This window comes from Phymastichus coffea, unplaced genomic scaffold, assembly GCF_024137745.1.
Source record: "Phymastichus coffea isolate CEN01 unplaced genomic scaffold, Cenicafe_Pcof_1.1 PCOF00080, whole genome shotgun sequence".
In the NCBI taxonomy this organism is placed as follows: domain Eukaryota; kingdom Metazoa; phylum Arthropoda; class Insecta; order Hymenoptera; family Eulophidae; genus Phymastichus; species Phymastichus coffea.
The window spans coordinates 1,054,602-1,070,939 of record NW_026706891.1 but is presented as its reverse complement, the minus strand read 5'-3'; the positions used below and the strand labels follow the sequence as shown (position 1 = coordinate 1,070,939).

Genomic DNA, 16,338 nt, shown 5'->3' with positions numbered 1-16,338 from the left:
TATTGTTAATAGTTTTATAATGTATTTTGATCTTCTGAAATTCCTTTCTTATGAAATCCTCAAAACGTGAAGGGTTTAATATCATTTTTCCATCTCTGCAAAATATCTATATTACCGAATGGTCAAAATGTCAGTTCGATTACAATACTTTCCGAACTCCTCAAAATGTCAAGGGTTTCTAAATATATTACAAAATCCTCAAAAGGTCTACATATTCAAAATCCTCAAAATGTCAAGAAATTAAAAATATAATCCAGGCTCCTCAAAATGTATACCTTGAATCCTCAAAATGTTAATATTATAAATTATTAAATATGTTATAAATATTAATAATAAATTATAAATATATTACTATTTTATCAATATTTTCGAGCTGCTGCATGCATATATTGTGATATATTTTGAATATATTAGATAGTTTCTGATATATTTGGAACCGTTGAAAATCTTCCAAAGCTGAGAATCATACATATATATATATATATATATGGGTCATTCTAATACTTCTCGTCAAAACCGTGCGCACGGGGTCAACCGATTTTGACGCCAATTTTTTTCTAGATTTCATATGTCAAAATATGACGTCTTGAATTTTTTCAGATTTTTTTAAGCAGATCTAGGGTCCCTAGATTTTTTCAAAGTCCCTAAATCGACCAAAAATCGGTCAAAAAATGGCCATTTTCAAAGTGTCATAGAATCGTCAATTTTGAAGCTACAGTAACGGGCGAGAGCTCATTCTCTTTTTCTTTTTAAGAGCTTTCCATTGGTATATTTCAAAATAAGTTTATGTGACCCGGAAGTAGCTAAACGGCCAGGAACGTAAAGCACATTTTATTCGATTTCCTCTTATCTTTAAAGCTCTGTAAAATTGTCAATTTTGAATATTTTTCATCGCACAAGACACCATTTTTTTGGTCTTTTCAAGACAAAAAAAAACAAGTCTTCATACGTAAGAAAATGTTCAAAATTGACGGAGATACTGCCCTTCCAAGTTTGCAATTTTAGCAAAAAACGCATTTTTTGCGATTTTTGAGTGCAGTTTTCAATACGTTTACCTATTTCTTTTGAGCTAAAAATTTCAGGAAATGTTCCAGAAGTGTTCAGAAATAGGGGGAAAAAAGTTCCGTAATTGGCATCGGGCTCCATCAAACGATAAATGGCATGTATTTTCATCAATTTTTTTATGTTTTTCCTCTATTCTTAAATAATTATGGAATCCTAAAAAAAAAATTTTTTCCTCTTTTCTTTGTCAATTACATTGCAAATGTTTTTCTGGTTATCGATATTTATAATATTTGGTTTTAGAAAGATAATTTAATTTGACCAGACATATATTAAGTTATGCAAAAAAAAACATTCAATTGATGTATACGGTAACTAAAATATTTTAAAATATTTAATGAATCAAAAAATTTGGAAATCGTCTTCGTCAAATTAGTGAAATATCAATTAGATTTTGATAAAAATTCGAACATCACATCATTTGTAATATCAGAAAAATGTTCAATTTCTACATGTATTTATGAATGCTCAAAAATAATATATGTACAATTTAAAAAAAAAGAGATGTCAAACCGCAAATTAAAAAAAAATATATTGACACTAACACTCTTATGTATATTATCCTCTATCTGTTAAATAATTTTGGAATCCTGAGTATTTTTTTTCATTATAAGTGTGTAAGTATAGCAAATTGATATTTAAAGGATCGCACATTTATAATAATCATTTTTCTGAGTCCGAAACAGTTGTCATTTTTGATCCATCAGAGGGCGACACGAGGTAATGAAGTAGCGAATAGGATCACTAGACGCTTCTGCGTTTATTTTATATTCGTTGCTAGCATGCAGCTTCTCTGTCTAAACCGTGTTTTTACTTGTGTTCTACCGTTGCATTCATTGTTTACTTGACTTCGTATTTAATTTCTGTATAAGTTAACTTGTACTTTTTCACCCTTGTTCTTGTCAATCATATTTATTGTAGAAATTTTTTCAGTTTTAAGGGCCATCCCATCCTCTTCATTAAATTAACTTAAAGGATTAAAAACCATTGTTGACGTTTCGCAAATCATTTATTGCCACTTCAGAATTATATATTTTATTTACACATTGTAGTAAAGTTTTTTATGATGATAGTTTAATAACATAATGTTCGTAAATATTGCAAGTAATTGTTAAGAAGTACATGTTTATTAAAGTGTACGACAGATTCATAACGGTACATAGAACGAATCTGTCGTACATTTTAATAAACATGTACTTCTTAACAATTACTTGCAATATTTACGAACATTATGTTATTAAACTATCATCATAAAAAACTTTACTACAATGTGTAAATAAAATATATAATTCTGAAGTGGCAATAAATGATTTGCGAAACGTCAACAATGGTTTTTAATCTTTTAAGTTAATTTAATGAAGAGGATGGGATGGCCCTTAAAACTGAAAAAAATTCTACAATAAATATGATTCTGTATAAGTTCATTGATTTAAGTTCGCTGCAATTAATCATAATATCAACGTACCATTATGACGTAGAAATTGAAAATAATAAATTTTTTTTTAATGCTAGTGCAAAGTGATAAGATGTCAAATGAAAATAGCTGCTCTATAAGTGATCTTGTAAATGAAGAGTGCCATAAAGAAAGATTTCGTGCAAATAAGGATATATACAAAATCGATTCTCTGACTGTAGAAGATTTACAGCTTCTTTCTTTAAGAGTACCAGGATTTAACAGTCTTGAAAAAAAATCCATTTGTGATTATCATCACAAGAAATATATTAAATTTTATTCACATGCTGAGCGTTATTGTTGTGATCCTTGTAATGTACATGATAAAAACATATCAAACACTTTGACCATTATTGACTTAAAATTAGCAGAAAAAATTTTAAAAAGCTGTGATCGTCAAGTTATACCTGGTAAAAAATTATGTAAACATTGTAAAGATGATTTTTCAACAAAAATTAAAAATTTTGAAGAAAAGTTTAAATACTGTATTGATCCATTTCAAAAGCATAGAACAAAAGTTGATGATGATTTAATTTTTTTGAAACAAGAATATATAAATTATTTATTGAATGTCCACAAAACTTCTTTTTGCTTGGAACATAAGGTGTGCAATGCTTGTAGTGTTCGCTTGAATTCTGACATGTTGAAATATCAACAATCTTCAAAAGCTGAATTTAAAGGTACACAATCCAGTCCATTAGTATGTAATGAAAGTCAAGAAATTAGCAGCACAGAGAATACACCAGGGTTTACTCATAGTTCTTCGAGTTCTGAATTCACATCAAACAGTCAGAATAAACGAAAGCTTGCCCAAATGCTTGAACCTTTTGATATAACATTCAAGCGCCAAAAGTTGAATGATGATCGTATTATAAATGAAGGTGTTGGTATTTTACAAGATGTTGTAAACCAGATATCCCAGGTTTTTCAAAATGCACATGAGGTCGAGTTACCCAAATTCAATAATATCAAACAAATGTCAAATGAAGGCAATTGGTTTCAAGAGATTGTCACTAATATTCAAAAGAAATATCATGCTCCTGCAACAAATTATAATGAGAAAGTTTCTTTATTGACACTCTTGCCTACTACTTGGAAATATTCAGATGTAAAACTGTACATTCCATGCAGCAGATACATGTTTAGTGAAGCTAATAAATTGAGAGAAAAGACTGGTAATCATAATAAATTTGCATTATTTTTATATTTAACTTAATTTTTTCATATTTATTTATTTGTACTTTAATTAAATCAAAAATATTTAATTAAATACAAAGTACACTATGCATTGCATATTACTCAAGCCCTTCTGGTCATGAATATTGCTTAATCTTTTAAACCTTAAAAATGAAATTTCAACACATAGTACTTCAACTTTTATTTTGACGAAGATCAATTCAATTGTGTTATTTATTCCAAATAATTATATTCAATCATTTGAACTCTCCAGATTTGAACTCTTTGTAATTGAATTATTTCCCATGGTATAAAAGTAATATGAATAAAATCGTGATATTTAAAAAATATTAATGTTGAATTTTAAAAAAATGCATGAAGGAAAATACATTAAAGAAGTTCCATACCTCATAAACTAACTTTTTTTGTGGAAAACTTATGAACTTTGGACCCCTACATTCTACATAAAAAAAATATAAAAATAAATAAGCTATTTTCAAGCCGAATTTCAAAATTTCAACGCGTTTTCATATTTTTTTCACTCTGGGTTTAAAAGTTTGCTTTTTCACTAACAGAATAATAGTTACCTCATGGGAAATTTTCTTCACTGAACTTGCACTGAATTACACCACGATTTGTTCATATACATTAAAGAGTCAGTGGTAATAGACCACATTTTAGGCAACAAAAATAATTTAACCTTTTTAATTGTAGCAAGACAGATAATAATCTTATTTTCGATTATTTGAATTGATTGAATAAAATTTTGCGCATGAACAACTAAACTTCAAACAATATGACTGCGTATTTTCATTTTAAATATATCACGCATAAATGAATAACTTAATGAAAAATATTATCCCTTCATATTTCAAGAAAAATATTTCAAGAAAAATATTTTATTTTTACATTGTGGTTGCACTTTGTCACTGTTACGGTCATAAATTTGTAAAACATATATGAATTCTTAAGGACATTTCCCTGTATATTAAAGTAATAACAGAATTTGATAAAACTGGAATATATAAAAGTTGAGAGTATTCTGAATGTAATGTGATTGTCTTTAACCCATGTTATAAGGCTACATTTTGAAAAATATGAAATTGAAAATGGTATGTTGAACATTGGCTCTTATGGGGCAGCCTTGAAAATGCTTGCAAAAAGTACGACGGAAATTACAGAGGTTAACAAGTTTGGGAGAATAGATAGAAAAACGTTAATGGAATAATACTTCAAAGTTTGAGCAAATGTTATAATGCTTTTTATTTGAATATCAATTAAAAAAACACTGAAATTTTCTTGTTTTATTTCATGCTCGAAATATTTGTATGAACGATGCTGTGTTTATTGTTAAGCACACTTATCTTAAGAGAGTGTCTATTCCCGGTTCCGATCAAGTTATTTCAGTAGATTTTTATTTCAATATAAAACAAAACCATGGTGAAAGGTTCAGCAAAATCCATGATCCAAAGTGTTAGTTTTTCATTATAGATGTATAAAAATTATGTCTACTATTTGTGACTAAATTTATAGTATTTCATATAAATTAACAGGTATTTTGAGCCTACGAAAAAGAAAAACGTATTGGAAGTACTCTCCCGAAGTAAGAAAAGAAATTGTTAATTTCTATTTAGATGACACAAATAGTTCACAATGCAGTGGAGCAAAAGAAAAAATCACAGTAAAAGTCACAGGTCAACAACCACAAGTCTTCCAAAAAAGAATTATGTTGTACGACCAGAAAGATTTATACAATAGCTGGAAAGAAATTACTACTCAATCTTCTATTCCATGCCTAGCATTTTTTTGTCAGTTACAGCCGCCATATTGTTTTTTTGCCGGAGAACCGGGTACACACAACATTTGCGTTTGTTCTACTCATGACAATGTAAAACTTAAAACTGCAGCTGTCAATCCCAAGATTAGCTACAGAGAAGCTATTGCAGCTTCAGTTTGTTCAACAAATAATAAATGTTGCATGTTCCGCAAATGCAATAGCTGTCCATCTCAAGATAGCGTGTATCAATTTCTAAGCGATGGCATCGATATTGAGTCAATGCGAAATGTAAAATATACAATTTGGAGCACTACTAAAGTAGCTGGTAATACTTCAGAAAATACTTCCTTCAGCAAAATATCTCTTATAGAGTGTGACGAACCTTTCGAGGTGCTTTTAAATACTACTTCTGAAGATATATACAACTTAACTCAGCACCATTTTATTTCTTCTCAACAAAAAGACTATTATTGTCAATGTCGCAAAACACTAGATCGATTTACTGCAGTACTTATTATAGATTTCGCCGAGAACTATTCATTCATAGCTCAAAATTCACCCCAAGGACTTTATTTCAACAATGTGCAGGCTACATTGTTTACTGGAGTATTATACTATAAAGATAATGGGACTGGTGACGTGTCATGCCAAAGTTATTGCGTAATTTCGGACAGTAAAACTCATCAAGCATATTCTGTAAATGCATTCCAGGAAGCTATTCTCAATGAAATAAAGCAAGAGTTTCCTTGGATAACACAGCTTATTTATTTCAGTGATGGAGCTCCAACCCAGTTTAAAAATAAGTAAGATATAATACTATTTATTCAAATATATAATTTTTATAGATTTTGCTAATTATTGTTGACTGTGATGGCCCTCCACCCTTATGTCGTTTTTAAATTTCTTTGATTTGATAAAGAGATTCTTGAACTTTAAGAGATCTGGAAACAAATGTTCCAATTTAAAAAAAGATCGTTTTTAAATGTTAAATTGCTAGAAGAGAATACATAATAGTGTTAGAGTAAATGGATTCTCCATTTTAAATTTGCGGTTTGACATTTCTTTTTCTTTCAAAATTGTACTTGTATTATTTTTGAGCATATATCAATTGAATGTTATTTTTTTTTAGAAATCACTTGATTAATATCTGCTACCATGAAGAGGACTTTGGTCTAAAAGTTGTATCATACAACTTTTTTATGACTTCTCATGGTAAAAGCGCTGCAGATGGCATTGGAGCTGCTGCAAAACGCAGGGCAAGAAAAGCAGCCTTACAAGGGCATTGCATTTTGGATGCCGAGCAGATGTACGATTATCTGAGTAAAACTGACTCTGATATAAAGTATGTTAAAATTATTGAAAAATATTTTTATAATATATCAGATATATTATTGATTCGATAATATTTCAGATATCTATATGTTTCCAATGACGACGTAGAAGCAAGAGGAAAGAAGCTTTCCTCCAAGAAGGATAGTAGATTCAACAATGCAAAAACTATTAAAAACACTAGGCAATATCACTGTTTTCTACCCATAGACTTAAATACAATGAAAGCTAAACTATATTCTTTTGATACTGAGTTTGACGTTGTTAATATAGCTTAAAAATAAAGATATTTATTTCAATTTACAATTCATTTGATTTATTTTATGAATGCTTGTATGCTGAAGTAAATATATTCTACAAAACCGCTCACAAAAACTACGTATATTTATCAGGTACAATTAAATTATCTTTATTTAATAAAATCACATATTATAAATATCTATAACCAGAAAAACATTTGCAATGTAATTGACAAAGAAAAGAGGAAAAAATTTTTTTTTTAGGATTCCATAATTATTTAAGAATAGAGGAAAAACATAAAAAAATTGATGAAAATACATGCCATTTATCGTTTGATGGAGCCCGATGCCAATTACGGAACTTTTTTCCCCCTATTTCTGAACACTTCTGGAACATTTCCTGAAATTTTTAGCTCAAAAGAAATAGGTAAACGTATTGAAAACTGCACTCAAAAATCGCAAAAAATGCGTTTTTTGCTAAAATTGCAAACTTGGAAGGGCAGTATCTCCGTCAATTTTGAACATTTTCTTACGTATGAAGACTTGTTTTTTTTTGTCTTGAAAAGACCAAAAAAATGGTGTCTTGTGCGATGAAAAATATTCAAAATTGACAATTTTACAGAGCTTTAAAGATAAGAGGAAATCGAATAAAATGTGCTTTACGTTCCTGGCCGTTTAGCTACTTCCGGGTCACATAAACTTATTTTGAAATATACCAATGGAAAGCTCTTAAAAAGAAAAAGAGAATGAGCTCTCGCCCGTTACTGTAGCTTCAAAATTGACGATTCTATGACACTTTGAAAATGGCCATTTTTTGACCGATTTTTGGTCGATTTAGGGACTTTGAAAAAATCTAGGGACCCTAGATCTGCTTAAAAAAATCTGAAAAAATTCAAGACGTCATATTTTGACATATGAAATCTAGAAAAAAATTGGCGTCAAAATCGGTTGACCCCGTGCGCACGGTTTTGACGAGAAGTATTAGAATGACCCATATATATATCTTTGGAGCCTTTAGGCCATGATTTTTCATACATTACAATCAGAAGTATGAAATCAGAATAAGTTTCTTCGCCTAATACATTATAATAATACCCATTTTCAAAACTTGGTCCACAATGAAAAATTGCATTTATTAGCTTAAAATATTTATCATCTATAGAAATTTTTGCCTTTGGGACGTCATTAATCTTGAATCCAGTTAATTTATGATTGTCTGAAAACGAGGGGTTATCCACTGCCTCAAAAAGTGTACACAGATTGAAAATTGAAGGATAGTCACAATCTTCAGAGATTTTAATGATTTCAAAAATACAGAAGATTTTGTCAATCTTCATGAATACATGAAAGATTGTACTGATTTTTTCAAGATTGCAAGGATTTTCGAGATTAAAATCTTGACAAGATTGCAAAGATTTTCAAAATTATAAAAGATTGCAAGAAATAATTGAATGATTATAATGATTTTTCGAATCTCTCTAAGATTAGAAAGTTCTTTTGGGATGAACTTTCGTGAAAAATTAGCAAATGTTTCATCAACATTGCTACCACGGTAATTATTGTATTTTATAATAAAAATGTGTAAATCCAAAGTGAATATTTTATAGTTGAAACAGCTTTCGATATGAATTTTACGGAATTTTAGAATTTTATTTAAAAAGTTTTATTTCATGAATAAGCTTAATTCTACCTATAACAAACAAAATATTTACATATTGAAAAAACTAGTAAAAAACAATTCGGTGAATTTTTATTTAGAAACTTTTTATTTGGAAATCATTACAGATTTATAATAACGTATGACTAAGCCTTAAATATTAAATTTAAAAAATAACTAATTTTTTTTTTCTCTTGTCCTGAATTTTTGTACACGATCACTACTTAATCTGGTATTGTCTTGAGTTAACATCCAACACAGTGTGCTTTTTTTAACTATGTAAATATATCCTTCTTCGTCTGTATATAGGACTTCATTTTTCTTTATGTTTAAAATGGCTTCAGATTCATTGCTTATGTGATCGTTATTGTCAATCCTACATAAATCATTTCTTAGATTTTGTTCTTCTTCAGGAGTAAGTTGGCTGCGTTGACTATTTTCGCAAGTTTCTTTTTCGCTTATAATATCTTCTTCCTCATCTTCATTCTCATCATCTGCACTTAGATTACATTGTACAAATGATCCAATTGGAGGTTCATCTACAAGCGAGCCATTCACAATATTCATGTCCACACCAATTGTCACTGCATCTATCCATGCTAATTTAATGATTTCTAATAATTGGCCTTCTGATGGTAGTCCTTCTAAGCATAAAATTGAACACCTTTCATTAGCTTCTTTCATTTTCTTTTCGGTCCGAGGAAATATATAATCATCTTTCAATTCATGAGTCACGTTATTTGAAAAAAAAATTCTATTTATTCTATGTTGAAACTCCAAGATACTAAAATTAACAATTGTAGATAAAGTAGAAGTCATTGATCGTGCAGCTCGAAAAAATTTTTCACAACTTTGACTATTAAATAACAAAGGAAGAAATAATTCCGGACAATTATTATTTTTGCAGTAAATAATAATGCCAATTATGGAGTGTGCATTTAATTCTATGCAGGTGTAGGAGTTTGTTGTTATAAAAGATTTACTGATATAATACTTTTTACTAGTAAGCCATTTTCTCCACATTCTGAGAAAAAAAGTAGTCTTCCAGCATAGATAAACTCTTTCTGCGGCTTGTATATTTTTATCTAAATAAGCTAACATAATATTCTGCATCAATTTCAAGTATAAAATGGTAGCATGAGAAAACAGTATATTATATAAAAGTGATATAACACTTTCAGAATACAGCTTTTTTGCTCCATCAAAGTTCATTTTATCTGTAGGATTTTAATCTAAATTACATAGACCATGCTTTTCTTTTCTATGATTTTTAATTAACTGCAAAACATGATTTTGCGAAACTGAATACTTTCCAATTTTCATATTAATTTTGACATTCAAAAATCTTGTTCTTCCTTTTGTTAATACGTGTATAGTGTCTTGAATATAAAATTCATTTTGAACCAAAGATTGCATAAAAAATGATTTCCAAGATAATGGCGTATTCGGAGAAGATAGAAATGATCTTAGCCTCATTGCTTTTAAAAGTCTTGTATCTCCATCAGCTGAAAATCCTAAAATTGTTATACCACATTGAGCAGCTTGAATTTTAATCAAATCCCAGCGTAATGACACTTGCTCATTTGTAAATCTATTATTACTACTAAAAATAGCCAGGCAAAACGGAGCAACTCCTTCGTATAAAGGCTGGGCCATTATCACATAGGCATAATTTTATATTTGAGAAGACGTAAAATAATCTTTTATTTTTTCGTAGCTCTCTGCTGGATAAAAACTAGTTTTTGGCAAACCGTTTTTATCAAAAGGCAGTACGAATCCAGAAATTTGATCTTCTCGTGCATTGTATTGGATTTTACCGGTAATTCTGGTTCCATCTTCACTAATCCAGACTATCTTTGGTAGAGACCTTTCAGTTAAATAAATGTTTAATTCAGCAAAACGGAATTCTCCTTCTTTTATCGGATTATTATATTTAACTAAATTTTTACTGATTGTTGATACGGAAGGTATGGAACCACCTAAATTTTTGGCTAAAGTTTCGTAAACACTACGACCTCCCATTATAAACACGTACGATGCAAACTTTTTTAAATCTTCTTGATAGCGCAGAGCCGAACTACTTTTATCTTTATTCTGTTTTGCTGAATTATTAAGAGCTTTTAAAAACTTAGAACTATTATCGTTGTCATTGTTGGTAGTAGCATTAATATACGAATCTAATACCTCCTTCAATGCCAAATTTTCCAACATTAGTCTTTTCGTCTCGTTAATAATTTGAAAATAATTTGTTTTCAAACCTTGACCATCGATATGTCGATTTAATGCTCGTCGATTTCTTTCTGCTCTCTAATATTTATATGATTTCCATCAGGAAGGTTTTGGAGTAATATTATAGATATCTGAAGGAGTGCATGCAATCACTGTAGTCTCCTCCTCCTCTACATCTAAGAATAGTCATCGTTGATTATTATTTTCAATCGACTCGTCAGTCAAAAGATCTTCTTCTTCATCGTCATATCTCTTTCTTTTACCGGTCTCCTGCATTTCATTTTCAAGTACTTCCGGAGTAGTACCATTGTTACCATTAGAATTCAAACGAGAAAGTAATTTTTCTGGATTGTCTGATTTTTGTGACTTCGTGCTTGTTTGATCAAAATGTTGAGTTGTATAATGCCTTTTATAATTCGACAAAGTCCAACTCTTTCTAGAGTAATATACAATTATGGATGAAGAGCAGCGAATGCAAGGAACTGTTGCTTAATATCGATGGCAGCATTGGTAGAATTCGATTTTTTTACAATACAGCGTATTTCATCTCATTTTTTCTGACAATCTGCATTCAATTCACACTTATATTCTTGAAATATTTTCACTACGGTATTTTTCACAAATGAAGTAAGAAGTTTTTCAAGCTTTTTCATATCTTCGGTTACAGTTGGCTCAACGCCACCATCTATTTGCCTTTGTTTTTGTATTTTACAAGAATCTTTCTTCCTAAAGTGTGTGGATAATTGATCCAGTACAATCACATGTCCAGGCATAATTTTGAATTTTTCGGGCTTCGATTCATACAAATGATAGTAATACTTCTTATTTGCATTCTTTGGAAGTAAATCTTCGTACTGGATCGTCACCTACAAATTCTTCAATAGTTGTAATATGACTCTTATCCAATTTTGCCAGAGCTGTTGGATTGTCAAATTCATTCATAGTTAATAGATTTTTTAAGTATGTTGGAATTTTTATAGCAGTATCCAGTTCAATTTTATCCCACAATTTATTGTCAATGCAGTTCTGCTTTTCCTCTGTATTTTCCTAAAACAAAGAATAAATACATTTATTTAAACATTGATAATAGTGATTGCGAAATTTTTGCAATTTTGTAGATTTCAACATTAATTTTTTACTTAACGAGTAAAATCTAAAAAATTGTATTGAATAATTTGTCAGCTTCGACTAAATATATATATTCATAAGCAGATATGAAAAAAAATTTAAAAATTTGTAAGTAAAGGTGATAGTAAAATTTGCAATTATCATTCGCGCATCAGTGTTAGTCAACATTCCATCAGTGTATCGATAACTTTATTTTTTTAATATTGAAAATTTATTAATGAACAGTGCTCAACAAAGTTCCAAAAAGTATGTGATTAACTATAAATAAAAATATATAACTAACCTCGTCACCCATCTCGTAACTATTTTGACTGAATTTAGATAAAAACTGCAACAATGCTTATCACGAAATTCTTCTTTAATTTTCCTTTGTATGTATCGAAGTACAATATCAGTTTAACTGAAAATATATTTAAATTTAATATTTTGTGATATATATTGCATGTAACAGGCTGTCGTTTAGTCGGTAATCTCCTAAAAGTGCCCGTGCTTCAACTATACGAAGCCTTGTTATCTATGCGCTCGATGCGCATTAACCTACCTTGCCGCGGAGTGCGCCTGCGCAGAGTCTCTTCAAAGTTCCGAGTTGGGTTCCCCCAACTCGCCACTTGGCGGCGCTGTCGCTCTTGCTAGTAGCGCTCGTGCGGCCGCTATCGGAACCTAGATTGAGGATTCCCGCCTAACGTCTCGCACACTTCGTGCTGCGTTACCGGCGAATTCGAATACAATGTAAACAAAGCTAGGCGCGACCTTCGGGCAAGGGAATGACAAAATAACGACTAATAAACTCGTTTAAACGAAACAAAGGATGATTTATTTAATCAAACCAATTACACGGAGGGTATGCCGAGAGTCTCACGCACGCACGCGTGAATGACAATACACGCTATTCGAGAGAGAGAGAAAAGACCGCGAGTAACGCGAACTACCTGCTCGCACGCAAAACAATAAACTCTTCGCGCTCGCTGCGCGGATTCGCACGCAAATTAACAACGATTTAACAAAGGGAAGAAAAGGTGCACCTACCGCAAGAACGTCGTGGATACGGTGGCCAACCGTATCCGAATAACACGTTGTTATTGAACTGCTCCGCTGCTTGCAGTACCACCTCGATATCTGTTGCCGCTGTTGTTGTCACTGTTGCTGCTGCTGCTACCGTGATTGCTACTGCTGTTGCTGCTATCTCAGCTGCTGCTACTGCTATTGCTGCTGCTGCAATTGCTGCACCTCACCCACGCACGCTCACCAGGAACAGTGTCAATGTCCAAAACGAAAAACAGAACTCGGGACGGATGGAGGTTAGGCGCACGGATCGACTGAGTGGCACAGTCATACTGCCGGTTGCTACCTCCCCTCCCGGTCATTGCCCCTTACGCGCTCTCTCTCTCGCGAACCGAGCGCGGCTACTTTCGCTTAGCCGCTCGCTAACCTCGCGCGAGTCCTACGATTTTCGACAATCGTTGCATGCAGTAGATATTAAAACGCAAATAAATCATGAATAATAATTAATAAATACATTATGAAACATCAAAGTTTGTAACGGGGTAGACACCGTTTAATTATATTTTTATTCGCGCGACTTTGTCGAAAGAGCGAATGTAATTATCTATGCTCAAAACGCAATCCGGAGAGCATGGGGAGACAGGTGTCAGTCAACCAGTAAATCTATTAACCTATAAGAAAGTGAGTGGAAGCAATAAGAAGTAAGCGAGTCGAAAAACACTTGTTAATAACACGAATAGAACCTTTTATTATGAATCGAATGCTACATTGGATCGGCCCGCGCGTTTGTTTACATCGGCGCTCGCTCATCGACAACGCACAGTGTCGGGACGCTCGCTGCTCTTTGTTAACAGAGCTACTACACGTACGCTTCGGATATGATAAATCAATTGTTAACCATGCAACCGCGATCGCGAGATTAAGCTGGCCAGCTTACCTTAATATTGCAGACGTTCGAAGGAAACGATAGAGTCACACACTGCGAGGAGACAGTTATTGTTAGCGTCGCGGGTCGCGAATGCGCGCACACACGGCTTCGCCCTCGATGGCGAAACCTCACGCACTCTGCCGGTCTCGTGGAGGGCGGCGTTTCCCCGCCGGCTTAGGTCTCTCCTTTCGTAGGCACACAGCACCTCGTCAACTGCGATCACTCTCCTGGATCAATGGCACGGATGATCTTCGTGGGTTTTCGGTGTTGGCGGCACGTAGATCGGTAGTAGCGAAACGAAAAAGCGAACGAGCGTGACGATGGTCGATGCTTCACTGATTCATTTCAAGCGCGCGCGTTCCGTCTGCTCGCGCGCCGAGTTCGTCACGTTCCTCATCCCTCCAGTAGGTACTGCCCCCCGCGAGCAGCAATTAGGTTATATTACTAGCGCTAATTTGACGCTTACCGTCACAAGTTATATTGAAAGGTTCTTTTTTTATATAGAGAGGTTTATGTGAATTGGCGTATTGTCTAAATGGTTTCTTTCAGCATTTGCAAACAGTTGTATTCATTTATCGTCATTTATGGACAATATTAATTGAAAATTGGATAAGGTTTATTAATGACCTCGTTAATGACTATATTCTAATAATTGTACGCGTTTCCCTTGCACTGTATTAAAAAAATATCGAGGGCAATATTTTATTTTGCAGGATGTAAATTAAATTGTAGTAAATATAATTATATAATCAGTTATATAGCAGTTTAAAAAAATATAATTGAACACGCAAAATTGATGAAATTTTCGTCAGGAATTATCTAGGAGCTTGTAGATTTTTATTTTTTATCGAGGATACTCCATTTTCAAATTTCTTTTAAAGTATAAATTCATTAAAACTTTGTACACATGAAATAGTAAATTTTTGACATGTAAAAGAGCATGTTCAAATTTTATGTGTTCATAGAATGAAAAAAAATCATCTGAGATACCACGCAATGTCACAATCACTCTTTGAAATCTATCTTACCATAAATAAGTCAGCCGCTCACAGTGCTGGTTGCAAACTGTCGCAAACTTAAACAATCAGTTCGGTTGCGGCTTATGGTGTCCAAAAATGTTGTCTTTCGCGTTGCTCTCGTGTTTCAGTTTTTCCATGTAAGCCTCCATGCAAGCCGATGCAAGCTAACTAATCAAAATTATTATTAAAAAAAGTCCAATGTTTTTGAATATTTTTGCGATAGCTTATATTTTGACTAATGTCTCTAAAAAATCTGTATGTTTGAATCACAATTATCAGTTAAAGTATGTAACTTTTTTACGCTTTTTTAAAAATAACGTTTTTTTTCTGTTTGACGCACGTTTAAGGAGGCTGGGGATGAAAACGAAAATGCAAAGATCGAGCTCAAATTGGCAAATGTCTTACATTAAACCATAATGAGTATCCGTGAATTTTTTCAATATTCTTTACCATCCAAATTTGGCAGAAAATCGAACTCAAAGTTCAACTCTTATACACGGGCTCTTATGGGAGATGTAGTATTGAAAGCGATTGACTTAGAGTGCATACGCAGAAAAAATGCACAAAACATTTAAAAAACCTACGCACATGTAGAATAAATATTCCGAAACCTAATGCCAAAAGTTCAGCGAAGGTCACCATTTAAAATCATAAATAATCAATTAAAATGTGAACATAAACTCGAGCTTGTAGGTTATACGGGGAGGTGCGCGGGAAGCGGCGCGGCGTGCGCGGTGAGAAGGGAGTCCCCCCGCACGGCGCCCACAGCTGACTGTCCCGAGCGGTCCCGAGCCTCCTTAAACCGAGCAAACCAAGAAACAAAAAAAAATTATATCCGATTTGCCCAGCAGTGTAAACGTTATATCTCGTTATACTGACTTATAATTTAATTTCAGTTATCGTTTACAATTCAAGTATGTGTTATTTTGATTTACAATACTCGCTTTTACTTTTCACTTCACGATTTTTTCTCAAACATTATCCAATTATTACGTCGATGAAAAGATAAAACTTTTGAACGAGCTTATCGAATCGTTTCGACGATCGTTAAACTGTAATTCACTTCCGTTCACTCGTAGACGACGAAAAAAGCAACTTAATCCTTCGATAACTGTGGAAGAACTGACGCATATTGACGCATATATCGTAAAGGTTTAGGCATGGTCTTCGAGATTCGAGCTGAGATCGAATGAACGTTGCAGACAATAACAACATTTTATCAGCTCTGCGTCGCCGCTCACGAAACAAAAGACAGCTACGGACAGTTCGCACCTCAACTCGCTCGTAAATGATTGAAGATTTCCATGACTTTATCAAGATTGCATGATTTAAAAAATAG

General features: G+C 32.5%; 1 protein-coding gene across 1 annotated transcript; it reads left to right on the top strand.

The window, feature by feature from the left end:
* The first annotated feature begins 1,906 nt into the window (after positions 1-1,906).
* LOC131668561 (uncharacterized) lies at positions 1,907-7,075 on the top strand. The gene is made up of 5 exons (XM_058942845.1): positions 1,907-1,927; positions 2,575-3,690; positions 5,245-6,271; positions 6,598-6,810; positions 6,880-7,075. Exons 2-5 carry the CDS (start codon positions 2,589-2,591, stop codon positions 7,073-7,075), a joined length of 2,538 nt encoding a protein of 845 aa, XP_058798828.1. The 5' UTR covers positions 1,907-1,927; positions 2,575-2,588.
* The last annotated feature ends 9,263 nt before the right edge of the window (positions 7,076-16,338 follow it).